Source organism: Gossypium raimondii, chromosome 12 (assembly GCF_025698545.1).
Source record: "Gossypium raimondii isolate GPD5lz chromosome 12, ASM2569854v1, whole genome shotgun sequence".
Lineage (NCBI taxonomy): Eukaryota > Viridiplantae > Streptophyta > Magnoliopsida > Malvales > Malvaceae > Gossypium > Gossypium raimondii.
The window spans coordinates 51,135,084-51,162,272 of record NC_068576.1 but is presented as its reverse complement, the minus strand read 5'-3'; the positions used below and the strand labels follow the sequence as shown (position 1 = coordinate 51,162,272).

Genomic DNA, 27,189 nt, shown 5'->3' with positions numbered 1-27,189 from the left:
ATACACGTACAGATAGTTTTAGAATCAAGCTTTCGACGATCTTCTGTCATACATGTTGATGTACATGCGTGAGGCCCAACAAATTTTCGTATCTCCCACATCTGCGAATTTTGAATAAATGCAGCTTGTACCCGTCAATTGCAGCCTTCCGCCGACTTCTAACACTCCCCAATTTATAATGTCGGTTGTGACTTTATAGTCCACTGATATATTCATGCTATACCGCTTAATAGCAAATACACACTCTTCCTTACTTTCGAATCTCTGGCCTACGAACAACTCCTTAGGATCGAAATTTACGGCCAGCCGGTGAGCAGGTAGTATTTCAGGATACTCCGAGAACTCGGCTACGTATGTCGCGTCGGGGTCTATGAGCGACATGTGTGGCCCAGGATTATTGTGTATTACAATACATCAAATATGGTTCCTGATTGAAGACACGTTAATGTTTCCATCGTCATTCACGTCTTCGTCATCAATATCATCGGGGACCTCGTCCACATCGGGATCACTATCATTATCGACCTCTTGATCACAAGGATCACTACTATCGTATCCATCATCACCAACCACATTAATATCGGGTGCAACATTAAAATCGATATCGATCCCGCGTATAGTCGATTCACTATCAATGTACGATATTGGAGCCACCATGCATGGTTCTTTAGCTCCATGTTCTTCACCATATGCAGTGAGATCTTCATTTTGCTCCACACCGGCTAACTCAGCAAATAAGTGAATCGGTGCATTTTGGTTACTCCGATTCCCACAATAAAGAGCGATCATTGTCTCTACGTCTTCATCGTCTACAAGTTCTATTTCGGTGAATTTGATGGGATCTGTTGAAACTAGAAACTTGTAAGAAAGTTTCGAGATCCTTCTCCCACAACGTCTAACAATTTTTGCGCTAATCATTTCCTTCATATCATCGAACGAGATATTTCTATTAAATCTTATTGCTATTTGTTGCCGACATTTAAATATACATCCAACAGTTGTTGTCAAGATGATTCCATCGAAATAAACGCATACGAAAAGCTGATTATCCATCTTCAATACTCAATCTGTTAAAAAATAAACAAAAATTATCAAAACAATTTCGAACAACATAAAAATACTTACATAAAAAAAAATTAATGAATGAAATGAGTCCATTTCTAACAATATCTATGACAAAAATATTTTTAGTATTTATCTATTTTTTCTGTTGTTATCACTAACTAACAATTACTTTATAATAGTTAAACTTTCAAATATATTAAAAAATTTACAACATAACATTCTCAATAATTTAAACACAAAACTTGCTAACAAATCACAATAAACAAAATAACTTTAAAACAAAACATAAAAATAACACTAAACAAACTATATAATACTAACAAAATAATTTTTTTCTTATCATAATCTATTATATTTGAAAATAACAATAAAAATAAAAAATACCTTTTCTTTCTTTCTTCTCTTCTCCCTCTCTTGTTCTACTAATTTTTTTTTTCAAACTGATACGAGCCGGATAGGAGAGTGGGGAGGGGGAAAAAATACCTATATTTTTGGAGAAAATAAAAAGATTCATAAATTAATGTTTAAGGTGTTGTCTCTCTATTAGTAATATTAATTACGCATTCAAACAATAACGTAAGAATCTCTTTCAATTTTAAATATGTAAATATTTTGAAAAGTTTTCAAATAGAGATAACACTAATGCCTTGTTTGGTTGGGTGTAATGGCTAATCCATTACACCCCGAATCGGTGGCCCCACTCAATCCACCATTTGGTTTGCTGTATTGCCCTAATACGGGCCTAATCCGTTGCGGACGGATTCCGCGTTTTGCCTGCTTCACCACCAATTTCTAATCTCTTGCAAAAGCAAAGATTAGGTAATCGGTGTCTCATTTACCCTCCCCTTGCCGAAATCGACTCCAGCCGACCCTCTCCCTCTCAACATCAACAGAAGGTGCCAGATCTTTCTCCAACTCTCACCAGGTTACTTTCTCCTTCTTCCTTCCGTTCTTCATCCCTTCTCCTTCTTCATCCAGGTAACTTTCCTCCTTCTACTTCTTCCTTTCTTCATCCTTTATAATCTCTTCTATTTTTTCTTAGCTGTGTCCGTCTCATATCTTCTCTTCTCAGGCAAATTACACGCTGTTGTTTCGTTTCGCTCAAATCTTCCTCTTCGCAGGGCTTGGCTTAAGGTATGACATCTTCTTTATCTTCTTTATCATTTTCGTTTCTTCTTGTTCTAGAAAAAATGCTTAAGGTATGCTATTATTTTGGTTCTATATTTTTATACTGTTGAATACCCATTTGTTTTTTGTGCTGAATTAGTGATGGGTTTTATCTGAAAATGAAGTAGCGTTGGTTTGGGTTTTATGCCTTTCTTTGTTTCTTTATTTTTAATTTTTTTTGGGTTTGGGATTAAAATATGAAAATGATAATCCAAACGATGAAAATGATAATTATTTTTAACTCAAGATGAGGGTAAAGTTAGATACATGAAGAGGCATATCATTTCAAAATGATACATTATTTGGAAGTGGAAAGGGATATGCTTAAAAATGATCCTTAGAGCATAAATTTCTCACCATAGGTTGATTTAACAATGTCCAATTTAGACCACATATAACAACATTTATTTTTGTTTTTTTGCTAATCTGCAGTCCAACCCTGTTTTAGAAGCATTTGGTAATGCTAAGACTGTTAGGAACAATAACTCAATGTGAGTGTATTTTGTTTTAACAAGTTTTACACCCTGCATGTAGTAGATTCTATGTTATAATGTCTTTTTTACCTTTACATGCATGTTTTGAATGATGTAGTCGTTTTGGTAAGTTTGTGGAGATTCAATTTGACCGGAGGGGAAGGATTTCAGGAGCTGTCATTAGGACTTATTAGAAAGATCACGTGTTTGTCAAGTGTCTGATCCTGAGAGAAATTATCACTGTTTCTACATGCTTTGTGCAGCACCACCAGAAGTAAGTAGTTTTTGATTTCATTAATCAAGTTGCTTATAAATTATTTGATACAATGTGTTCTTATGTAGTCTTCCCCGATTAAGCATTTTCCGTGTTTACTTTTAATGATTTCTAGATTATCTTAGTACCAAAATGTTCTGTCTAGAAAAGGATTTGGGTTGGGAAGTTCCATTGTGAGAATGATCTTTCCCTTATTTTTAGCTTGTGATTTCAATATATCTGGATATGCTTAATGCTTGAAGGTTGTAATTTGGGTTGAACTATGATAATTTTATTATCTCTCATTCTTATCTATCCCTTTTCTATTTGATTCTCCATCTCCTCTTATCTTTGATTTATTTATTGGTGTCATTCTCTTAGCCAATGAAGAACAACTTGCAAGTTAAAGAGTTTCACTTTAACATTCTCTTTGCCAAATTTATTATTGTTGAACTGGGGTCTTTTAGGATGTACATTGGAGGCCCTGAGATAGCATTATTATGTGATTGTGTGATGGCTTCCATGTGATGTGATTATAGACATAAGTCATTTATGGCTCCTACCTAGTTCACCTTCTTTTAATTCCAATCATTAATTTGGGTTCTAAAGTTGCGTTAGTGTATACAATCTATTATCCTCCAAGCTTAGTGTCTAGTGATTTTGTATCAGATTTCCTAGCATGCCAGTGGTCCCAAGAGACATTCACAGCTTGTAATAGTTGTGGTATAGAACATCAAATATGAGGCAGTTTTTTGTTGCTAGAAAACCAGTTTTTATCCTTTTGTTTAACGTAGATGTCATATTACTGTCTTGATCTGAATAAGAAAGGCCTTCAATTTTCTAAATCATTCCACTTCCAATTTTATTAATCTTCTATTTCATGCTTTGATTTTAATTTCTGTCTACCTTTATTCAATGTAATATTAGCTTATTGGAGAGGAAGAATCAACTAAAAAAAGTTAGGTCAGCTTCCACAACTAAGCATTCCACAAGTATGAAAACTCAAAGGTCTTTCCAAAGAGTGTAAAGGGAATAAATGGCAGATCTTTGCAAAGACCATTATACAGAAAATGAGGAACAAGTAAGCTTTTAATTTCTTCTGCTGAATGCTTGCTTTATATTGTAGTTGAACTAAGATCTTGAGGCAAGATCGCAACTTGTCAACAAATATGCCTTACGGTTTTTGGTGCTTTAGAGGAAACATGTGCTCTTGGCAATTTAGCCTTCCTGGAGAGGTAAATTACTTTTGATTCATTGTGATTTTTTAGCAACCTTACCTCATGGCCTTCTTTTTCCTGATTTATCAATGCATCATATAAATCTAGAATTGGCAGAGATTGCTTTTTCCCTTAACTTGTGGAATGGACACATGAAGTTGGAGGTTATTTTCAATGGCAACTTTGGACAATATTCGTTTTCCTGCTAGATTGGTGAGCTATTTTGTTTGAAGTGAAGAATTGGTTTCATGGAAGGCCAATTGGAGTTGAGAGCAGGGTGAAAGAGATATTGTATCGGCTTGAATTTCTTCTATTGAATGCTTGCTTTATATTTTTAGTTGAAGTGAGATATTGAGCAGTACTTCCATTTAATTCAGAATTGTTGTAAATTCAATCGAGTTGTTGATGATAATTCGATATAGATATGTTTTTTTTAATTTTTAGAGTTCAATTCTTACTCACTTATGGGATAGGAGAGAATCAATTTTATGAAATTATATATCATTATTAAATTATATTTAATATTAATTATTTTAAATTATATAAATTCATATAAGAAAATTTATTATCAAGAATTTTATGAAATTATATATTATTATTAAATTATATGTAATAATAATTATTTTAAATTATACAAATTCATATAAGATAATTTATTAGTTATAATTATTTTAAATTTTATTAAACCATATATTTTAATTAAAATATATTTAATATTAATTATTTCAAATTATCTTTTATAGTATCAAATATTATGATTTGAGTAAATTCATATAAGAATTTTATTAAATTATATATTTTAATTATAATATATTTAATAATAATTATGTTAATTTATATTTTATAGTATCATATATTATGATTTGAGTAAATTCATATAAGAATATTGATTATTAAGAATTTTATTAAATTATATATTTTAATTATAATATATTTAATAATATTTATATTTAAATATGATTAAATTATTTATTATTGATAATAATAATCTTATCAAAATTTAAATAACAATAACAATAATCATTTACCAAAATAAGTTTATGCTAAGGGTATTCTAGTCATTTTAATTTTTTTCATTATGCTATTACACCTCTATTCCATTCAACCAAACACAAGATTACTATTACGCCTCTATTCCATTACATTCAACCAAACAGTTGATTTGCTATTACACCTCTAATCCAATACAGCGAACCAAACGTGCCCTAAGTGTTAACTTTTGGTTAAAATGTAAGAAAAATAGATAAGAAGGTAATTCAAAAGAAAAAGACAATGTTGGTGAAATTCCCAAAATAAGTTAAGGTGGAAGGACATGTTTGTGCCATCAATTACGCATTCAAACTACAACGTAAGAATCTCCTTAAATTTTGAATATGTAGTTAATAAATTAAAGGTATAAAACCCAAATTTGAGTTAATGATTTTGTTCATGCCACAATCTCGCCTTTTATTTGTAAGACCTACAATTCTTCTTTAATGCCTCTCCGATGGCTATTTTAATTTTCCATTTGTTTTGAGACATTTTTTATAATCATTTGTGTTAGATCCCATTCCCCTACTCATTAGTCTTACTGGAAATGCAAAAACTTCCCAAAATGCTGAAATTAAATTGTTATTTTTACGATAGTAAAAATAAAATTTCATCATTTTAATAGCCTGTATCTTTAAATCAAATTTTTTATCACTTTTTTGGGGCGGCAAAGTGCAATTTTACCTTTATTAATTTAAAATTTTAAAAAACCTAAATGGAAAATTTCCTATTTTTCTCAATCAACTATTTGTATTGTTTGCATTTTCACTTTCCACTTATCGAAGGTAAAATCCGACCCGTCAATTTTTAATTTTTTTATTTTTAATATATGTGTGTGAATATATTGCCTACGGTAAAAGTTATATACAGCAAAAATTATGCCCATGAGGAAGTTATAAATGTATACTTTTATACTATTAAATTAGAAAATCATGGATAAAAGAAGTGAGGTGGAGTGAAATCTATGAATATGGATGTTTTAAACATTCATGCAAATGCAAGGGCGGAAGTGATTATCTCGAAATGAACTCTTATTTGTTTAATTGTTGATGGGATTAAAATGATTAACTTTTGTTTATGAGAAATTTATTAATAAACAACTATCTTTTTTGAAAAATTTATATATATTTTTGCTTCCCAACATGAAATGATTCATTTATTATTTTAAGATGCTGAGTTTTGAAGTTGCATGTTATGCTACATACTAGTGTTTCATAATTCACTATTTTATCTATCACTATGTTTTTACTTTATTATTTTTTTTCTTTTCATTCAAAATCTCATAATTTTGTCTTAATTTATGTAACAAGATTAGTTTTTCATCAACTGAGAAAAACATGGGAAAGAAGGGAAAGCATAAACATAAATATGGTCATGTTGGACACCATCATCATGGAGGATATCCACCAGGTGCATATGCTCCACCGCCCGGAGGGTATCCCCCTCCAGGAGGAGGATATCCTCCTGGAGGGTACCCCCCACATGGGGGACATCCAGGATATCCACCACATGGAGGACATCTTACTCCTGGAGGGTATCCCCCTCATGTAGGACACCATCCACCTGGAGGATATCCCCCTCAGGGTTATCCTCCTCAAGGCTACCCGCAAGCAGGTTATCCTCCTGTTGTCCAACCAGGTGGTTATCCTCATGGTGCACACCCTCCATCTGGTTATCCTGGAGCTTCTTATTCGGGTAAAAATTTAATTTGAAAATTAATATATAATTTTTTCGCTGAAAAAGAAAATATTACGAACATTACTAAATATGTTTATAATTGTGGGTGTTAGGGCATGGTGCTTATGGACAACACGCCGGTAAAGTTAAGCATGGGAAGCACGGAAAATATAAAGGGAAGAAGGGAAAGAAACACGGAATTCTAGGCAAAAAGAAGTTGTGGTAATGATTTACAATTTTATATGTTAACTGAATGAATAATTGACACCTTAAGTCTCTAGTTATGGTTTCTTTTAAATTCTATGGATAATTCGTACATTTTATTTGAGCTTGAGCTTTACTTAACATAGTATAACTATAGTATAGTATAGTATGTCATTTTTCCATGACAATAACACATGATGAAATTGGATACTCACACAGGATAATTATATATCATAAAACTCAAATTTGAATACACAATGAGTTAAAACTTCAATCTTAACCAAAGATGACATAGTGTAGTTGATAATACAAAATTCAAATTTTCTTACATTCGTCCAATAATGAGCCAATGTTTATACTATGACAAAAAGTATGGATATAACTTATTTACATGTTGATGCTATATATTATAAAATATATATATACTTATTTATAAAAACAAGTGTTGTAAAAATATTTGACTCATGAACTCTTTAATTTGAAACATTTAAAGCTTGAAATGTGGTTGAGAAGGTATTCGTTGTTTTAAAAAATTATTATATTAACATCACTTCAATATATAGCATAAAAATGTTGGATTGTACTAGCATATTGCATGCTTCATAATCTCATAAGTAAGTGGATTTGAGATTATCCATTTGTGATTATGTGGAAGAATGAAATATTTATAATTTTAATGATACAAATACAGATTTAGATTCAAATAAACTAGATTAAAGACCAACAGATGATAATAAGGAGTAATGAAGTATATGTTAAGTGTTAAAGAGGAATAACCCAATGATATGAAATCCTAGAAAAATTAGATAAAATTGCATATGGTATTTATTTTTCTTGTTGCTTTTATTAATTATCGTATTATCAACTATTTTCTTAGACTAACATATTACATATGATTATTTGATTTTAATTTTGTTATTTGTTTCAAGAGTCTTTTATCGTGCTAATATTTTTAAAAGTATAAATCGTGTAATTATGTAATTACAATTTATACTACTAAACGTGACATATAAGATTACAATATAATTACACGTTATCTACTAAATATGTCAAAGAAATACAATTTTTATAATTACAAGAAAATGTAATTATATTGTCCAAATAACCCTAAATGTAATTATTTTAAATATATATATATATATATATATATAATTTGAATAGAAAAGCAAATGCAAATCAAAATGAACCAATAACAGTTCTATTCAACCTAGAATATGTAATGAATAATTGTATTTATTCTTAATAGATGTGACTATCCTAATCGTCATCTATTGAATAGTCCTATAAATAGAAGTGAAATTTTATTTGGATGGTATAAAGAATTAGTGCATAAATTCTTCATAGAAATTGATCCTCTTGCTATGTTCTGCTCAATTTTTAGTGAATTATTTTCGTCAGTGTAAAACTTCATCAATCATTGAACTTTATTGTATCATTGAGATTCATTTGCCAGCAACTCTTTTGCACAAAAAAAATATAGATAAGGTAAAAAGAACTTCAAAAATAATGGCATTGATACATGCCTCCAAGATTTTGTTAATTTCTCCTGAAACAGCATTTCTATAGACATCAGAAGTACTCATGGGAGATCCCACATTCCCCATTTGCTTTGTCTGATCTGAATTCAGCAAACTGCAATGGAGAAAAAACAAAATTAGTTCAGCAAACACCACATAAAGCAAACCTGTAAACAATTTAACAGAAATTGATTATAGCACACCTCACTTATCACAGAAAATGATTAAGGCACGCCTCACTTTGTCACGTAAATGTGTCAATCATCTAGATAATAATATGACCCAGCAGCCTTTTGCTTCCTGTCCTTCGTTGGATCTAGTTTGTTAATTCTTGGTCGGTAATTGGTTGGATCCCGCCTAAAAGTAATGTCCAAATGCTGTAGAGTGCAATGATGTGCAAGGGTGAGCACCAAAAACCACACAAGTGAATAAGAGTGGTCAATCTAGCAATGAATATGGACAGCTGCAAGACTCACAGATAAGAAGAGATTCATGCTCGTCAACAACGATTGAGGTGAATTTGCAGTACAATCCACTGATGGCTTCCCCTCATACACAATAACACGATCTGCCAGGTAAGTTGCCATTATAAAATCATGCTCAACCACAAACGCGGTTTTCTTTGCATGGAGGATAAACCTCTTGATGACTTTGGAAGCAACAATAGGCTGCTCCGAGTCAAGATAAGCACTCGGCTCATCTATTAAATAAAGATCTGCAGGCTGCATGGAAATAACCAAACAAGTATTTCTGTAAATATACACCTAGGTATGTGAGCATGGAAAAGTAATGCCTGGAATAGAACGAGGAAAGGACTGAGATAGATACATAATACGTATATGTGAATTAATATCCTTCGACTTTTGGGTAATTTACAACATTTACCTTTCCAAGCCAATGCGACTCTTTGCAACTCTCCTACTGAGAGATTCGCTACTTCCTCATCCATCAGTTGTTCAATGAGAAGAGGCTTCATCACATCTGAAACAAACTGAGGATGCATGTATGAATCCCGTATCCTTTGATGTAGCAAGAGCCTGACTGTATCTGGAAACCTGGGACTGCTCTTTTGGGGTTTGTATGAAACATTAAACTCGGGTATCTCCACATCTGAACCTTCTACACTGTCAGGTGTCAACAAACCAGCCTGCAGATTTATCCAATAAAATCAAACAAATTGAGACATGAATTAAAATAACTTCAAAAATATGCACAAAGGATGAAAGAGAAAAATACCAGCATACGAATAAATGTGGTCTTCCCTCTCCCATTCTCACCGAACATTACGATAATCTGAGAATCAGTAAATTCACCCTCAAATTCAATTACTTTAAAATTTCCCCGAGTTTTGGTCATGGTTGGGTATCTGTATCGTGCATAGGTTTCAATTTCCTCAGCACTTTCCTGTGGGGTCTCTGCAACCTAAAACAAAGAGAAACGGAGGGCTAAAGATGGAAAGATAATGAAGATTAATAATGGGTACTGGTAACAGGTTTACCTCAAAGTCATCTCGGAACCTCAAATTTTCAGTAGGGACAAATCCAGTCCAGAAGATATTGATTCCCTCCCTTATAGAAAAGGGAAGGGTGACAACTCCAAATGGACCCGGCTTTCCATACAAGCAGCAAACGAAGTTGATAAGTAATCCAGGACACTAAGATCATGCTCGACCACAATCACATAGCTGAAGTACATAGTGGAAAAAAGCATTATTACCCTAAATAGATCGACTCAAACTATAAGAAACATTAGAGGCTAAGGGAAAAAACGAAGATTTAAGCTATTAGGCCTGGGAAGAGATCGAAGGACTTGTGATGCTTTCAGTCTGTTTCACATCAAGATAACTTGAAGGTTCGTCAAACATATATATCTCTGCCTTTTATATGGCAAAAACAGCAATAGCAAATCTCTGAAGCTCTCCACCAGACAAATCCCCAACATTACGGTCTACGACCTGGTTGAGTTAAAGATCAAGACAGAGTTTTGCTTTCATTTCCTTTTCATCTTTCTGGTCAAGCACCTGCCCCACATTGCCTTGAACTGCCTTTGGAATATGATCAACATACTGTGGCCTGATGTCTGATGATGGCCTGTTAAATACATAAAGTATACTGTCAGCAATATAAAGGCAAATCAGGGAATTTCTGTTGAAAAGTGGCCAATCATGCCGCTTGAATGCATGTTGCAGCTCGTGTGCTTGCTGCAATAGCAAGTTTTTTGTTTAGTTACATTGTAATTTTGTTTGGCTGAAAATGAATAAGTTTGATGACAGCTTGATGTGTTTAGGTAGTGGAAAAACTTGTTTGGTTGACTTGTTTTAGTCTACAAGCAATGTTTCACAACTTACTAGGCTAATTAGTGATATTAGTTGTGTTTAGTAGAAAAAATTGTCTATAAAAATTATATATTGCTTTGTTATGGTAATAAAAATCAATTTTTCATTCCTTGCTGCACGTTTATGAACAAGTAAATGTTTCATGCATCTTGCCGCTCTGTTCTTTGTCCTTGTTTCTGCTTTTGCTGCTGATAAAACCCCAACAATCTCAGGACACTTCTCCCTCTAGAAATTCAACAAAATGTACATCTCGAGATGGCTGTCTTTCAAAACTCTGTTTCTCTCTCTAGGTCAGGTTAGCTTTAATTAGCGGAAGATTGCCTTTATTTGTTATTTGCTCAATTTTAAATATCATAAGACTTAATTACTTTGTTTATAAGAACTAAATTGCTGGACTAAATTACTCTATTTATTTTGAAAAGAACTAAATTACTTCTTTTCCTAATATTACAAAAACCTTCTAGTACTTTTTTTAAAAAAAGTGTGATTTCTTTTGTCATTTCCATGCTGAAGCCGAAGAAGCAGCATCAATATTAATACTGTAAGCAGGCAGCTTCTTCAAATTTTTGTGCTGAATTATTTGCCTGAACTCCATGGCATCTTTCCATCCTCCTACACTAACATACAGGTTGGCCAGGGAAATATAGTAGCCGACAACATTTTCAGGCTCCAATCCAAAAAGATGCTCTGCGACTTCTCTTCCCATCTCCATATTTCCATGATAATTACAAGCACTTAATAAGGCTCCCCAAACGCCAACTCCAGCCTCTCCTGGTATCTGCTTTATAAACTCATAGGCTTCTTCGAGTTTTCCAGCTCTTCCAAGCATATCGACTACGCACACCTGGTGCTCTGTTACTGCTTCTACTCCATATTCCTCCAACATTACCATGTAATACCAAAGCCCTTCATTCACAAGCCCCGAATGGCTGCAAGCTGATAAAAGGCTTACGAAACTGCTTTTTGATGGTCTGACGCCAGAATCACACATCTTGTGGAACAGTTGAATTGCCATTTGGCCATTACCATGGTATCCATAAGCCGAAATCATAGAGTTCCAAACTGCAATAGACTTATCCTTTGACCTTGTAAATATTTGCCAGCCTAGGTCCAGCTGTCCACAGTTGCTATACATATCCACAAGGGCTGCAGATATGAATGAATTCTCAAAGATTCCAATCCGCAATACGAGACCATGGATTTGTTTTCCCTGTCTTAGAAGTCCAAGCTGATTGCAAGCTGAGAGAAGGGCTACTATGGTGATTTCGTTGGGTTCAAATTCAAGAAAGTGAAATAATTCTAGTGCTCTTCTTCCCTCCTTATTCTGGGAAAAAGCAGAGATCATGCAGTTCCATGAGCATAAGTTGCGACTTGAACAGAAATCAAGCACTGATCTCGCGCTCTTAGTGTGACCACATCTTCCATACATAGTGATTAATGCATTCTGCACTCGAGTTTCTGATCCCACAAAAGTTTTAATGGCAAGGCCATGCAGGGATTTACCTTCATAAATCAACAAGAGATTTCCACAAGCTGATATAACATTCACAAGGGTGATAGAATCGCACATAACATCCATTACCTGCCTCATCCAATTAAATGTTGCTAAAGCTTCTCGAAAATGGCCATTATTTGTACAACCAGCAATTATAGTGTTCCAACAGGCAATATCCTCTTCGGAAGAAATTGTGTCAAACAACATAAAAGCAGCTGATAAGTCCCCAAAATTAATGTACATATGCATGAGGGAATTAACCATAAGAATATTGCTTGAAAGCCCTGCCTTTATCTCCCAGCAGTGAATTGATTTACCAAACTGAAGGGAATCAAGGGAAATGCAAGACGAAATAACAGCCAGGACAGTTGAAAAACTCAACTGTAAACACTGATGGGTCAGTGTCTTAAATAAACTTTGAGCTTCTTTTGAATACCCATTCCGGCTGTAGCCAGAGATCATCACATTCCATGAGACTAAGTCTCTTTCGGGGATAGCATTAAATAAAAGCTCAGCCTTGATTATACAATTACATTTTGAGTACATGTCCAACAGGCTATTAATCACCCATAAATCTGATATCATCTGTCTACGAATTGTGAATCCATGGACAGTCTTCCCTTCTCTTAATAGCATCCGCTCTGCACAAAGTGAAATTATTGTAAATAAAGTCGCTACATCAGGTTGAGCATATCCAGTTAGTTGCATTTTGTAAAGCATATCAAACGTTTCCAAAATCATTCCATTTGAGGCAAAGCCTCCAATCATTGCATTCCATGAAATGACATCCTTAAGCACCATTTCTTTAAACACTGACTTTGAAGCTTCAATATCTCCAGACTCTGAATATAATGAAATCAGAGAGTTGGAACACGAGATGTCAAAGTTGTACCCCTGTTTTATTCCCCAAGCATGAATGGTTTGTCCAGAACTTAACTCCCCCGAAGCAGCAGATGCTGAGATAGCACATGACAAACTCATACTATCCACTCTGATTCCCAATGAAATCATCTCTCTGAAACACCAGAAGGACTTTCCAGGATGACCATTATAAAGAAAACCATTTACCATTGAATTCCAAGAAATAACATCTCGACAATCCATCCATGTAAACATAGACTGAGAAGAGGTTAAGTCACCGCATTTAGCATACATGTCTAGTAGAGCATTGCATAAACTACAATCCCCAAGCATACCCACTTTAATGCTCAAACAGTGAAAACTCTTCCCATGTTTCAAGTACTTCATATGAGATAAAGATGACACAATAAGCAACAAAGTTGTGGAATCAAAAGCAACACCCACCTCAGTCATTTCAACGAAAAACTGCATGGCAACATTGTAAGACTTATTTTCAACTGCAGCATTGATCATAGCATTCCAAAGGATCACATCTCTGTCACAAAATTCATCAAACAATGCCAAAGCTGAGATGAAATATTTGGCTCTTGAATACGCAGTGAGGAGAGAAGTGCAAGCTGGCAGGTGAGCAAGAGCACCAATCTTGATAGCTAAGCAATGGGCGATTGTTGCTGTTACTAGGCTGGGCCTTGCCGTTGAGGACTTAAGGAGATCAATGACATCGTAGAATTGGGTATATAGTCGATAGGAGTCTCTTTGGGACATTTTGGCGAACGGTTGAACGACAGTAGAAAAATGAAACGACTTGGCCGCAAATAGAGGATGAACATTTGAGAAGAGGCCATGTGATCCGATAAACAAGATAGGATGTTTGAGCTTGCAGCCAACAGGAATTCTGCTTGAAAATTTTTTATTCGGAGGCAACAGTGATGAAGAGAAGTACCCGGTTAGCCTTATCAAGTATCTTGGGAAGTTGGCTTTTGAGGACTTGATTGTTTGAACTCGGTTACCCATTCAACATATTCATATATCGTACGCATTGTTTGAACTCGGTGTAAATATTCATCTATTATAATCTGAATTTATTGAAACCAGTGTAACCTTTTCCTTTTCTATTTACGTACAAAACAAATACAGCGGTATTGGAGCCGTAGTTCCAGCAATGACCCTCAATTCAAAGTCTTTGCTAAAGTGTGATGTTTACCAAGACGATCAGAACCTGTAATAATAATAGGTGATTTTAACCTATAATAATCCACTAAGGGAGACGAGATTTGGGATTTGAAAAGCCAAAACCTACCTTGGCACAGACTCTGTTTAAGAGTACTCATTCATTCATAATAATGCATTTCAAGACGAGGTAATAAGCTAAGAAGCCATGAAACAGAGGTCCTTCGGCAGTGGTCGCACTAACTCTCTCCCAATCAGTACCTTCATTCCCTTTTTATTTGAATTGCCCCAAAGATTAAATTAGCAAAAAAAAAAAAAACTATCAATGGTACATATATAGAGGGGTGAAAAACACATCAGCCCTCAAATGTTCCAAATTTCAGACTCCAGACATTTGTTCTCCAAGTCCGAATACTAATGCTAATACTAATGCAATCTCATCCCATTTTAATCTATGAAGACAATATTCTTGGTTTTTGACGATGTGTTAGGAACCATAGCAGCTTTGAAACTCGGTCACTGTCACTGTCACTGTCACAGTCACAGTCACCGTCACTGTCACTCTCTCTTTTTCTACCTCCCAAGGCCAGAACTTGGGCAACCTTTTGATAAGAGGGTGAAGAGAGGGCTTCAGAAAGGTGGATGATCGTCCTCTGGGGTTTTAGGTGGAATAGGTTTCCAACCCGGTTTCTCGTCCCAATACATGTCATAATATATGTGTCCAGGAATGTGGTTCTCAACACAGCACCATATACCTACATACTGCTTTACACGTTTCCTGAATTTCTCCTCTCTTGTCTGAGTTTTAATGATAAACCATATTAGTCTATTAATGCAACATAACTAAGGTAAAATAATGGAAGCAGAAAAGTTGCAGCTTGGTGAAAAGACTTGCCTTGTCAGTGAAACCAAGAAAAGCATCTTGCATCGAAGAGAACTGAATGACTTTGACATCCTTGAATGAAGAGAACACCTTCTTCAACTGCAATTTAGAAGAATTCAACAAGGCCGACACCAAGCCAACAAGGACACCAAGCCAACATGACCATATTATAAAGAGTGCTAATACCAATTACAAAAGAATCATAATTACTTGGTTACATTAAATATCATACAATCTAGCAAATTTCCAGCAATTTTTTAATTTTTTAATATTACCAAAGGACACATGGCAGTATTTTAACCCTGCTTGCGGAGATTTTTAAATCCATTGGCAATGGACCAAATAAATTTCCAAAGTTTAACCAACAAAGCTCTAACTTATGGTACTCGGCCTCGTGTGTCAGATACGGGTGTTTGTCTGACACTGCTATGTCCATTTTTTTTTCAATTTTTTTCATGTATTGGAGAGTCCTTGAGAGGTCATATCTCCATGCCCATGTTGGACACAGGTATTTCGAGAAGAATGAAGTGCCATAGCAACATAAGCTCTTACCATAGAACAATTCACTACATAGGATCTAATTCATCAAGAATATATGAAGTGATTGCTCCATTATGAACAAATTTTATATCAGGAAACAAATAATTTACCATACCGTTTCTTCACTGCTGCGTTTAGGAAATCTTAAAAGACCCGGTCGACTTGTGTTGCTTGACGCATGGCAATCTTCAGTTCCTTCTTGACAAAGCTGAACATCAAGCCACGACTCCCTTACCTGAAACAACATCTCAAACTAAAGCTTCCTGAAGGAGATCATCGAAAATAGATAATTTAGTCTATATCACAGATATTAATTTACTCGTTGGGGTAAGAATGGGTTGTTGAGAAAAGAGTACTCTCTGATGTTGATTGCAGGACCAAATTCCTCCGCTGGAAGGTCTCTCAACATTACATTCACCTGCACCAGTGCATACTGTATTCCGTAAGAGTTACAAGTTCTCATGCTCAAAGCAAAAGCATCTTCTCACGATAGAACTCTAAAAAAATGGAGCTCAATCAAAAGACTGGAGGACAAAATGAACCACAGCTTTTAGTTTTAGGCCTAATTGGACTGTAAGTCAATTAAACATATCCACACTTTGACCAGTTTTTTCTTAAAAGAAAAAGAAGACTTCAATTTTTGATACTCATCGAGAAAATAAGTCTGAACCAGCCAGAAGTTAACTACATCACAGTAGACTAAAAGTCTAAATAAGAGTTGATAAGAAGTAGTTAATGTGCATTTTGATCATAATCATCCCCGTCTCACACCTCCCAAATCACTCAAAAACAGAATCACAGGTTGAGTTCTCAGAAACGTTCTGAACATAGATTCAGCTGCTGATTTATGCTGCAACAATTCACTAGCATACAAGAATTACACAACCTCTAACCACAACATTCATCTGACAATCCTTTATCATCCTATGATTTCTTTAAAAAGGGATGAAAAAAGGTAGCTTGTCCAGAAAATGTGAAACATGACATTAAACTATCTAATCATAAATTTAGAAGTCCATGAGAATGCCTACCGCCCCACTTTCCGCAAGATCCTTGTATTTTATGTTGTAATTTAAATTGATATTGGTTAATTTCATGGATGCACAGATAAATGGGAGGGGAAAAAAGACTGACAACTTGCAAAGGAATGTTATCAGGAGAAACAAAAAAGGGCCTAATGATTCCCACTATCAACTTAAACGTACCTCAAAAACATGGTCCAAAGGGCAGAGAAAAGGTTGTCTAGTCAATGACCCCAGCAGTGCCCCAGGATGTGGAAACCACAGCCTATCCAATCTGCACCATAATGGAGGCATAACCTGAAATTTACAGTGAGAAGCAAATTGATGATTAGATAACCTTTATATAAATGCAACACCAAAGTTTACATTTGGAATGTATTAGAAAACTTTCACCAAACAATGTCATACTACCTGCACAACACATCTCATTGGCTCTTTGCTAAGATGAATTTCTAAATTATAGATTGTTTTCCCTTGATTACTTTTGTTACTGCTAGGCACAAGTAATTCATGGCAAAACTCATACTGTAATGACATAAGCAAGAATCTTATCAAAACCACTTCAAAATTTGGTTCAATTTCTTTCACATAAAAAGTAGACTCTTGACACTAAAACTAATCAGAAAAGTAATCACTAAGTCGTAAGACACTACCAAGTAATCATAGAATTCTCACCAGTGTACGGTTCAACACTGAGGCAATAGCAAGTGCTGACCTTATTTGTCTCATCTGAACAAAATTGTCAAAAACAGAAATTATACGAATAACCACAGATGATTTGATTGGCAGAAGCTAGTAGTTCTAAATTAAATCATCCATACTTGGTAATTAATAAGAGAGAAGTGCGATTCAAGATTATGCTCCCCATCCAGTAACAAGCTCTTAGAAATAGAAGGTCTAAATGACAAGAATCCTCCTGCATGGTTCCTTCAATAAGTTAACAGACAGCATAAATCATGCTATGAATGTCTTCAAAGATCCAAATTCAATTGATTTGATCTTCATCGCTTGAAAAGTTGAACTCACAGTGGACCGTATAACCCCATTTGTTTGAAATGGGATCAAAGATAAAAAGTCAAAAATATGTGTTCATTCAATACAAAACTCAAAATTCTCTGATAAAGTTGGTGATAGTAGATTTCACTCTACATCCCATCCTAACCAACACATGCAGAAAATACGATGGGAAATATATTAACATGAGAAAACAGAATACATTTAGTTACAGGAATAGCTAGTAGAATTATATACTTCATGAATTCTGGAGAACAACATAAGCAAATCCTCCGTTCCATGAAGATTTAACCATGATACATCCAAGGAGAAAGAAAACAGAAGTATTAAAGAACACAATAATGTAGCCACACTTTATGTTATGTGGGCCATTTCCTTCATTCTAAAATGCCCATGTTGCAAATGTTTGATGCCTATCCATAAGAGATGTGACCCCTTCACCTTACATGAACTTTAGCATATCCATATCAGATTGATAAATATAACAGAAGCTTGGTGGGATCAAAAAACTGTCTTAAAACTCCAATTATCCGAAGATATTGAGCAATAGAGAGATAATAGGGGTCCTACCATCAAATCTACAGAATAGCTGGCACAGAAATACCTGATATTTTATATTTGTTAGAAAACATATAGTACTAATATAGCTACTAACATCACAGCTGATACAAAATTACCAGGTGCATCATAGTATTCTGGAGGATCAAAGAAAACCATGGCTTCCCGCAGTCGATGACGCTTCCCTTCAGTACCAGCATACTGGAACGTAGTGTGCAATGCGTATGGTTGCAGCCTAAATTGCTGATGCAGAGCCTGCCAAAAGCATTAGAGCTTAAGACAAACATGGTATATAACATATGCAGCTATCTATTGACAAGTACAATCAAGATAACTAAAGTTCAACAGGAAAAACATGTAAAATAAGAAACTAAATTTAACAAAACCAATAAAATGAAAACAGGATGAGAATGTATCTAAGTTGCCGAGAACTAGCATATGGATCCTACCTGAACAAAATAAGTGTGTCCACTACAAAATAAACTTTCTGGCAGAATTCCCAGCTTGAGATTTCCATCATAAGAGTAAAAAATTCCACTCTCATCATCAAAGGCTGGCCCTGTCTGCCTACGTACAAGTTCATTAAATCCATTCTGATCCCATATCCTATCATCAGCTAAAAGCATATCTATCCATTCTTTTGCCAGTTTTTTCGCGGGTGGTGTTGGGCGCCAGTGGAAAATTCCTATATTGTAGGCGGCACCAACTGTTTAAGGAAAAGAAAGATTCAGTTTTAACAGGAGTTACTAGAATGGCGATATATAGGTTAAAAGAAGAAGGCGGTGTGACTAGAGCTCTGATAGAATGTATATACAGTATCATAAAAAAGAAGAATAAAGGTATCTAATAACAATACTTACTATGGGGGCACAAGTTGAAAACAAGATAAGCTGATTAAAAAGAAACTCTTCCCGAAACAAGTCTTTACCTTGTTTCCAGTCAGCCAATCTGTCGTCAACAACTGTTGGCACAACTTGGTCACTAGAAGTTAAGATGTCTGCATCAGGGTACCGAGCAAGATATGGCAGTGGATTCTGTTAAAGGAGCATTAAATATGAAGTATGATTGTGATGTATATCTTCTGGGTGACTTTAAAGGATTATGAGGTATAATACAATGAGAAAATGGCATTGAGTTTCAATTTCATAATATAAGGCAGCAAAGTAAGAAACACTAAGCCAATAAAAATGCACAGAAAGTGAGAAGTATAAAATTTTAGGAAATGCAACACCTAGGAACAGTTAATATTATCACTGAAATTTTATTTCGTATAGAATCAAAGAAATCTATATTCTTCCACAGTATATAATAGTCCAATAAAATCTAATGTATCTACTTTAGGGTGAAAAATGGAACAATCAAAATAATGGTAAGTATTATATAAACAATAAAAGAAGACTTGAGCCAGAAAGGAACGATCAAGTAACAAACAAAGACTAGTAATAATGCTAAGTATCATATAAAAAGCGGAGGAAAGCTTGAACTAGAGAGGAAGAATTAAGTGACAGGCATAGACTAGTACCTTCAACCACACCATGTCTGTATCACACATCAATAGCTCAAAACCAAAAGGAAGTATTGCATTTATAAGTAAGACTTTCTGTCTCCCCATTTTATGAAATATGGGAGAACCCCAGCCAACATCATCTGTGCTTATATGGCTGCCCATATCAAAGACTGGGATACCTTTCCAATACAGAGCCTTCAGTAGTTTGGTGTCCATAGCACCTAAATTACAACAATTCTAACTTATTGTCCACTTTCAAGCACAATTTCTTCTGGTGTAACTGCTAGAAGATTTAACAACTTACCAACCAGAAGATTAGAAACACCAAGATCGGTCAAGTGTTTAACCCAAGTCAGGATGAAATCCATAAAAGCAAAGTTACCAAAGGTGACTATGATGACATTATCTTTTGCCCTTTGTGCAACCAGTTCTTTAGTTAGTCTAAAGGACTTTAAACGAGGCATTTTGGAAGTACGAGATGGGGCCTCCCAAATAGGTCTCAACTTGTTGCTCCTATGCTGTGATGGTTGAGAAATGTTGCTGGAAAGAGAAACCCCATCTGCCAAGTTAAGACAATCATGAAAAGCTAAAATGAGCGAAGTTGATGCAGCATAAATAATATGTAACAAAGAATGACTCCTAAAATACAACCACCAAATAGGCATTTGAGCAAAACTTGAAAAAATTTATTACCCAAAAAAAGGGGGGAAAAGTTGCATTTTAACAAGGACCCAGAAAGGAATAGGATGTTACTCAGCTCTAAAAACATACGCTCAACATTTGCATTAAAATACAAAAAGAAACCCTGGAAGCTTAAATAAAAGAAAGGAAAAAGTAGCCTACTTTGGGAGAGAGGAGGGGCCAAAAGCCAAGAAGAAGAGATAGAGCGAGTGGGGGAAGCGGTTGGAGAGTAAATAGCGGAGAATACGTAAAAGGAAGACACCACTGTCCCCAGTATAACGGTGGCGTATATGGTTAGAAAGAGGGGTTTTGAGGCAGCAGTTTCTTGAACAGCGTTTCTCCATCCCCGCATTTTAGATGGGTTTGATCCTAATTGCTCAACTAATATAAAAAAATCATCGTGTTATTTATCTCTTTGGCGTTGAATGCTTCAGGATGGGGAAGAAATTTGTCTATAACAACAGTGCAATCTCTGGATGTGTTTTTTAAGAAAATATTAGATCAAATCTCAATATTTCCATTTAATCGCTGTAAGTTGTATGTAGGAGAAGAGCTCTCCTGCCCAGCCCAGCCCCGTAAACCCGGTTAATAGTTCCCCACATTTTTAATCCTACACTTTTACCCGTCAGCTTTTAAGAATAACCGGTACATCTTGTTTTTTCCACACCCATTTAACGCCTGTCAAAAGGTTAATCGATTTTTTTTATATTTAAACACGCTTGAATTTTTTATTTTTTTCTTTATATTAAATCAATTAATTTAATCAAATTTTAATAATCAATAATTAATAAACTTAATCATTTTAACCAAACTTTTTACTTTGACTTAATTGAAATTCACAAAATCGAATATGTCCATTATGTGTTAAAATTAACTTATGCTAACTTACAAATCACTATTTTAAAACAAAATAAAAGCATTTATCTTTTTATTTAAACATTAGGGTATTCATTTTATATATTGTTTGTAGAGTTTTTAAGCAAGCAGGTTAAGACTGTGTTAAGTGTTATATTTATTTTTTATTTTATTTTTATTATACATTATAAGATAATTGTCACACCTTAAAATAAGTTGTGTATGACATATTTTTCCTAAACATTATGGTTTTCGAAATCGGACCGAAAATCGTTTAATGTACCAATCTAGAACAAGAGGTTGGGTCAATTGACTTGCCAACTTAAATGAATCGGTTGAACTTTTTTATTATTATCTTTTTTAATATTTTTTCTTCTAACAACTTTTGAAGTTCTACTTTGGTGATAAAACCATGGGTTTCAATGGGTTGTTCCACCAAGAACGATGGACGCAATAAGAGATTGAGAAACATGAGAGCTACGATGATTATTGTGATTATAAAAAGAAAGTTGTAGAGAGAATTTTAAAAAAGTTAAATTTTTTAAAAGATCCAAAAGTCCCCAAAATGAAACTTTGGATCTTCTATATAGTCTTTCCAAAGTAGTTATGAAACAAGTTACATATTTTATAGAACATGGGTGATTCATAAGAACGTGTTATGAATTATTGGGTAATTAAAGTGAACAAAACCATGCTCATGTTATTTATAATGAGTAATGTGAGTGAAATTATGAAAATAATGCATATAATGATAGTTTAGTGAAAATTACTTTCGTGTAACTCATTTTAGTAAAGAGAGTGCTACTTACAAATTCAATTGCGAGTGCACTATTTGATCAACAAGGAGGGGGACAAAAACACTTGAACTTCAAAAAAAAAAAAAGTTAAGAAATTAAATTATTAACAATATCTATATCTAAGCCTTCAATGCATATTTTCCATAACATCCCAATCTTATCTTCTCAACATGAAATGATTATGCAAGGAGTGATATTTCCTAAAACTGCTTTGATTTAACAAGTATTTACACATTGCTACTTCAAAAATACAGACCTACACCTTTGAAGGAAGAAAGAAAATTGGTATATGGTAGAATAAAACTCACTGTTGGGTGTCTTAACGAGTAAAACAATAATTTTGGTCCAAAAGTGATTTTTCAAATTTTGTGTTTGGTTGAGAAGTTGGGTTTGAAATGTATTTTGATTTTAAAAGTTATTTATTTAGCGTTTGCTTTCGACGATATAGAGATATTTCAATTTTCAATAATAATTATAATATTTTAAAGTTGTTTTCTTTCCTCAAAATAAATAAAAGTTGCTTTTTTACTGTTTTGTCACCATCATGGTAAGTATCTAACTCTCTGTTCACAAATAAAACAATGAAGTGAACGAGTGATGGTGTGGTGAATATGGAAAACATATATTTCCCATTTGGAAGGAGATAGGTCTGGCTCCATAGATGAATTATGACATTCAAGTAGAATCCTTTTGTAAGAAGCTTTCCTTCCCATGCGATCAGCTTGAGTAAGGGTGGGTTTGAATTGGCGGTTGGATGCGGTGCGTTTAGTTTACTTTTTATCTCACGCTACAGTATCGCTACAGTATCTAATCTCACAGCCACTGTTATTTTTACACTAATCGCAGTTAAACGCACCGCCCATCCAAACTCACCTTGAGTAACTGAGCAAGTACCAATGCTCCCGCGTTTCCTCATTGGGTTGGAAGGAAGCCTTTTGCATTAAAACTTGGTTACTGTGTCCGTGAGAATTGTTGTGCGGATGGAGGATATGGCAGTTACTCTTTGTCCATGGGAGAACTTGGTGACAGATACCGTTGTCATGGTTGCTCCAGCTGATGCACCCCTCTTCCACTATGACAACCATGTCCAACTTCTCCACTTTGGGCTTTGTCAATTGAGCTATCACATGCCCAAACTACATCAACATCAAACCTTCATTCCATTATGTCGGCCTCTAAACAGGCCTGCAGGTATCACCTAATACTATAACTAAGCCCAAGAAATTTTGGGCTAAACTTCTTGCACCCAAAACTCAATGCTAATGCAAAAATTTAACAACTCTTTAGACGAGAGATATGGAACAATAATTTCATGAATAGCTCGAATTTATTATTCCAACTCCAATAATTTTTATTTAAAATTACTGATAATCTTATTTCATTAATATTGTATGGTCTTACTATAAAATGAAAAAAAACCCATAAACTTCAAAATATCATTTTATATAGTTCTAATATAATTTATTTTTATTTCATAATTATTCTTTTAACTCATTAAAATAAAATACCTTAAATTTTCTAAAACAATTATTCAACTAAGGGCATTTTATCAAAAATTTAAAATTCCTCATCTAACATTCGAGTTACATACTATGGAATCTCAATCTCATCCTCTTTGCCTGGAAAAACTTGTTATTACATATGTATACAACATAACATAACTAACATGCTAATAATCTCATTTCTTATATTTACTCATCAACAAGTCATTTGAATCAAATTTAAATATTTGAAATTCATTATCAATAAAAAATTTCACCGAATACCATCCCGATATAAAATAATAATTTCAAACCGTAAAATAAACGAAAGCAAGTATAATTATATATATATAAGAAAAAGAGTAGTTCTTCTTACATATCAAATACTGGCACCCAAATAAACTCTTAGTGATTGATTTGTTGAAACAAAAAGAATTCAAGGCTTTAGAAATTTAAAGAAGAGTCATTTTTGAAGAGCTGCGATGTTAAAGAAGAAGAATTACGCCCTTTGTTTAGTCCATGTTCTTTGGCATAACTTGCATAGACATATATTTATTTATTGATGATAGAAATCCGAACTAGTTGTTTTGAGTAGATAGAAAGGATAGTGGTTGACTTAAGATTATTTGTCAATTTTGAATAGATTAAAATAATTAAATCCCCAAAGTCATTAGTTGCTTAATGTTAGGTGAAGCATTATTCTCGCAATGTATTATTAATTAGTTTGTGTACTAAGTATGGGTCCAATCAAATATAATTCTTACACGATTGCACATGATCAAAGATGACATTCTCTAGATTAGCAACATTTATTATTCATCCACACACACTTTCCTTGGGTGCCATCTATTGGGCAGCACTGATGTAATTCACAAGCATAATAATAGAAACTAAACTATGCTACTTGGAAATGAGTGTGACGACCACGCCTAAACCTCCCGATGCAATCTACCAGACCTTCGGCTCAACAATAGTAATTAAAATTGAGTATTGAGATTATAAACTCAAAAACAAATTTCCTTCTATATTATATATTTATATAGTTTTAGTAATAGACTGTCAAAGCACCGAATCCAACTGGCATTGTCTGGCTTTGACTTTCCTTTGTCGGAGTATTAGTTTAGAGTATATTAACCATATTGGATCCATCATCATAGTCTTATTATAAAGCTAACGTTGATCGACGTGTAAATACTAAGTTACGTGCATGTGTAGTCCAAATCAAATACAAGCACGTGTCTCCCTGTGCATGAGCCCATTACATTTAATAATTTGGGTCAAACCATGCATGTTTAATAAATTACTTCATTATTTAATAAGTTTTAAAGAGATTAAAAATGAAGAATTTACAGATGGGCCATTTCGTTTTGCCAATAATATAATATAATCCGCCTTTGCTCTAAAAGAAACTTCGGCTCAAGTAAATATAGTGCATGCAAACAGCCTCGCTCTTATCTGTAATGTCAGAGAATGACTTGGAAAGTAAAGAAAAGAAAGCTATTACCTTTTTTACCATGATTTCATTTAGTATTAAAGGTGCATGCAGACGCTTAAGGGCCCAAATTTTTGGCATTTTTACAAATTGGAATGCCAATAAGATAGCAATTTACAAGGGATTGATGACATCATGGATTTAATCAATGAGGCAGACTCAGAAGTGGAATCCACCCTAGGAGGAGGAGGATTTTTTTAATTAATTCGGCTGCTCAATGCTCATCCCATTCCATCTTGTCTCATTCGGAATAAACAATGGAACATATTGTAGAGAGAGACAGTGATAGTGATAGAAGAGACAAAGAAACAGAGGGGAGAATATTATAAATACAAAAATATATACTAAACGATAAATGCCCAACACACACACACACACACACAAAACCAATCTATGAACCGTCCTTGAAAAAAGTAGAAACTTATCTTCATTACCAAAACAAGTAGCCACCCTATACAACTCAACTAATTGTTTGTTGCAAACTGGTTTTTGTTTGTCCCCGCAGCCCATAGGAATGGATGGGATACGATACGGTTTACATATACCAAGTAGCTACGTACGTATTCTGTGCAGGCACACACGGCATGACCTCACTGGCTTGCATTTAATACTCACTCTTTTGCATGAAATACTGGAAGAATCTGTTTCTGCATGCCTTGTTGTACGGAAACTTAATTAATTACCAAAGTCATATCATGCACGTTCAACCTCTTCAATATGGTGAGAATCTGAATTAATTTGCATGTTCAAGTCTGCAATTAACCCAAGAAAGAATGACCACAGGCAAAAGTTTTCCGGTAAGTCAAACTACAATTGGTACTGTACGTACGTACTAAGGTACTAATTTATTATTAATTATTTGCATCTCCAAGTCTAGTACACTATATATAACACTGAAATCAAATCAAATCAAACCCTGGGTTTAATTTGCTTGTGTTGCGATGGCCATGATTTGCTGCAGGTAGCCACAAAGATAAATATTGAATTAGATCGAAATTAAAGGGTACTGATGCTGGTATAAAATCAATGCAAAAGTTTTGCATTGTAAAAAAATCCCTGCAAAATTAAAAATAAATTATGGGGTCCCTGTGAAAAAAATCCGAGCAAAATTTATATTTTAAATCAGGTTCATGTAATATATAATCTGTCAGTGATCTCTAAAGTTGTGAAATGAGAAAGTTTATATACAAAGTCAAATAAATTATACATATGAAAAATTGTCCATATTCATGTGTTTAATAAAATGATTATAATGAAGAAAATGGATAAATTGTTTTTCATCATCTATTAAAACTTTGGGTAAACTATCAAAATAGTCACTTTTCTTTACCTCAAATTGCATTTTAGTCACATATGCTTAAAATGTTATGTTTTAGTCCCTTACGTTAACTTGTTGTAACATTTTAGTCACTGAGCCGCTAATTATCGTTAACGGTATAACGGTAAACTGACGTGGCACGTTAAATCATCATTTTAAACAAAAAAATTTAGGTTAAATTATACAATTGGTCCCCATATTTTTTTCGTTTGGAGCAATTTTTTTCTTTTATGTTCTTTTAACTTTTTTTTATTTGTCATTCTCTTCTGATTCTCCCTTTGTTTTCCTCCCTTCTCCATCTCTTTTAACATAATTTTTCTATGTTTTTATTTGGTAAAGTAGTCCCTATACTTTTTTTTTGAACAATTTAAATTTTTTTTATTTCTTTATTTTCCTTTTCTTCTTCCCCTTTAGTTTTAACAAATAGAAAACATAGAAAAACTACATTAAAAGAGATGGAGAAGGGAGGAAAACAGAGGAAAAAGCAGAAGAGAGAGAGAAAAAAAAAGTGAAGTTAAAATAACATAAAACAAAAAAAATGGGGACCATTTGTATAATTTAACCTAAAATTATTGTTT

General features: G+C 34.0%; 3 protein-coding genes and 1 pseudogene across 5 annotated transcripts; 1 reads left to right on the top strand and 3 right to left on the bottom strand.

Annotated features, from left to right (window-relative positions):
• Positions 1 to 6,541: 6,541 nt before the first annotated feature.
• On the top strand, positions 6,542 to 7,107 carry LOC105764932 (uncharacterized). Its single transcript, XM_012583748.2, has 2 exons — positions 6,542 to 6,899; positions 6,995 to 7,107. The coding sequence occupies exons 1-2, from the start codon at positions 6,542 to 6,544 to the stop codon at positions 7,105 to 7,107; spliced, it is 471 nt and encodes a 156-aa protein (XP_012439202.2).
• Positions 7,108 to 8,422: 1,315 nt separating this feature from the next.
• On the bottom strand, positions 8,423 to 10,832 carry LOC105764931 (ABC transporter E family member 2-like; annotated as a pseudogene).
• A 388-nt stretch (positions 10,833 to 11,220) lies between these two features.
• On the bottom strand, positions 11,221 to 14,741 carry LOC105764929 (pentatricopeptide repeat-containing protein At4g19220, mitochondrial). The gene is made up of 2 exons (XM_012583741.2): positions 14,594 to 14,741; positions 11,221 to 14,512 (listed from the first exon to the last, which is right to left on the bottom strand). The coding sequence occupies exon 2, from the start codon at positions 14,305 to 14,307 to the stop codon at positions 11,434 to 11,436; it is 2,874 nt and encodes a 957-aa protein (XP_012439195.1). The 5' UTR covers positions 14,308 to 14,512; positions 14,594 to 14,741; the 3' UTR covers positions 11,221 to 11,433.
• A 32-nt stretch (positions 14,742 to 14,773) lies between these two features.
• On the bottom strand, positions 14,774 to 21,230 carry LOC105764930 (arabinosyltransferase XEG113). Of its 3 annotated transcripts, XM_052625115.1 has the most exons (14): positions 20,831 to 21,222; positions 20,292 to 20,546; positions 20,003 to 20,208; positions 19,409 to 19,514; positions 18,930 to 19,186; positions 18,600 to 18,735; positions 17,730 to 17,824; positions 17,584 to 17,637; positions 17,320 to 17,433; positions 17,092 to 17,205; positions 16,206 to 16,304; positions 16,002 to 16,121; positions 15,359 to 15,445; positions 14,774 to 15,261 (listed from the first exon to the last, which is right to left on the bottom strand). In XM_052625115.1, the coding sequence occupies exons 1-14, from the start codon at positions 21,018 to 21,020 to the stop codon at positions 15,094 to 15,096; spliced, it is 2,001 nt and encodes a 666-aa protein (XP_052481075.1). In that variant the 5' UTR covers positions 21,021 to 21,222; the 3' UTR covers positions 14,774 to 15,093. The 3 variants fall into 3 exon arrangements, 2 of the variants coding, with proteins under 2 accessions (XP_052481075.1, XP_012439197.1); XM_012583743.2 differs by lacking the exon at positions 17,320 to 17,433 and having other exon boundaries at positions 20,831 to 21,218; XR_008191922.1 differs by lacking the exon at positions 14,774 to 15,261 and having other exon boundaries at positions 15,429 to 15,445; positions 16,243 to 16,304; positions 20,831 to 21,230.
• Between the last annotated feature and the right edge of the window lie 5,959 nt (positions 21,231 to 27,189).

What these genes read in the sequence shown, in the direction of transcription:
- LOC105764932 (XM_012583748.2), top strand. Translation starts at nt 6,542, where the DNA reads ATGGGAAAGAAGGGAAAGCATAAACATAAATATGGTCATGTTGGACAC. An exon ending in TCCTGGAGCTTCTTATTCGG is followed by an intron (nt 6,900 to 6,994) that starts GTAAAAATTTAA and finishes TGTGGGTGTTAG; the next exon opens with GGCATGGTGCTTATGGACAA.
- LOC105764929 (XM_012583741.2), bottom strand. Translation starts at nt 14,307, where the DNA reads ATGGGTAACCGAGTTCAAACAATCAAGTCCTCAAAAGCCAACTTCCCA.
- LOC105764930 (XM_052625115.1), bottom strand. Translation starts at nt 21,020, where the DNA reads ATGCGGGGATGGAGAAACGCTGTTCAAGAAACTGCTGCCTCAAAACCC. An exon ending in AGAATACTATGATGCACCTG is followed by an intron (nt 17,825 to 18,599) that starts GTAATTTTGTAT and finishes GGAACCATGCAG; the next exon opens with GAGGATTCTTGTCATTTAGA. An exon ending in TTCTTGGTTTCACTGACAAG is followed by an intron (nt 15,262 to 15,358) that starts GCAAGTCTTTTC and finishes ATTAAAACTCAG; the next exon opens with ACAAGAGAGGAGAAATTCAG.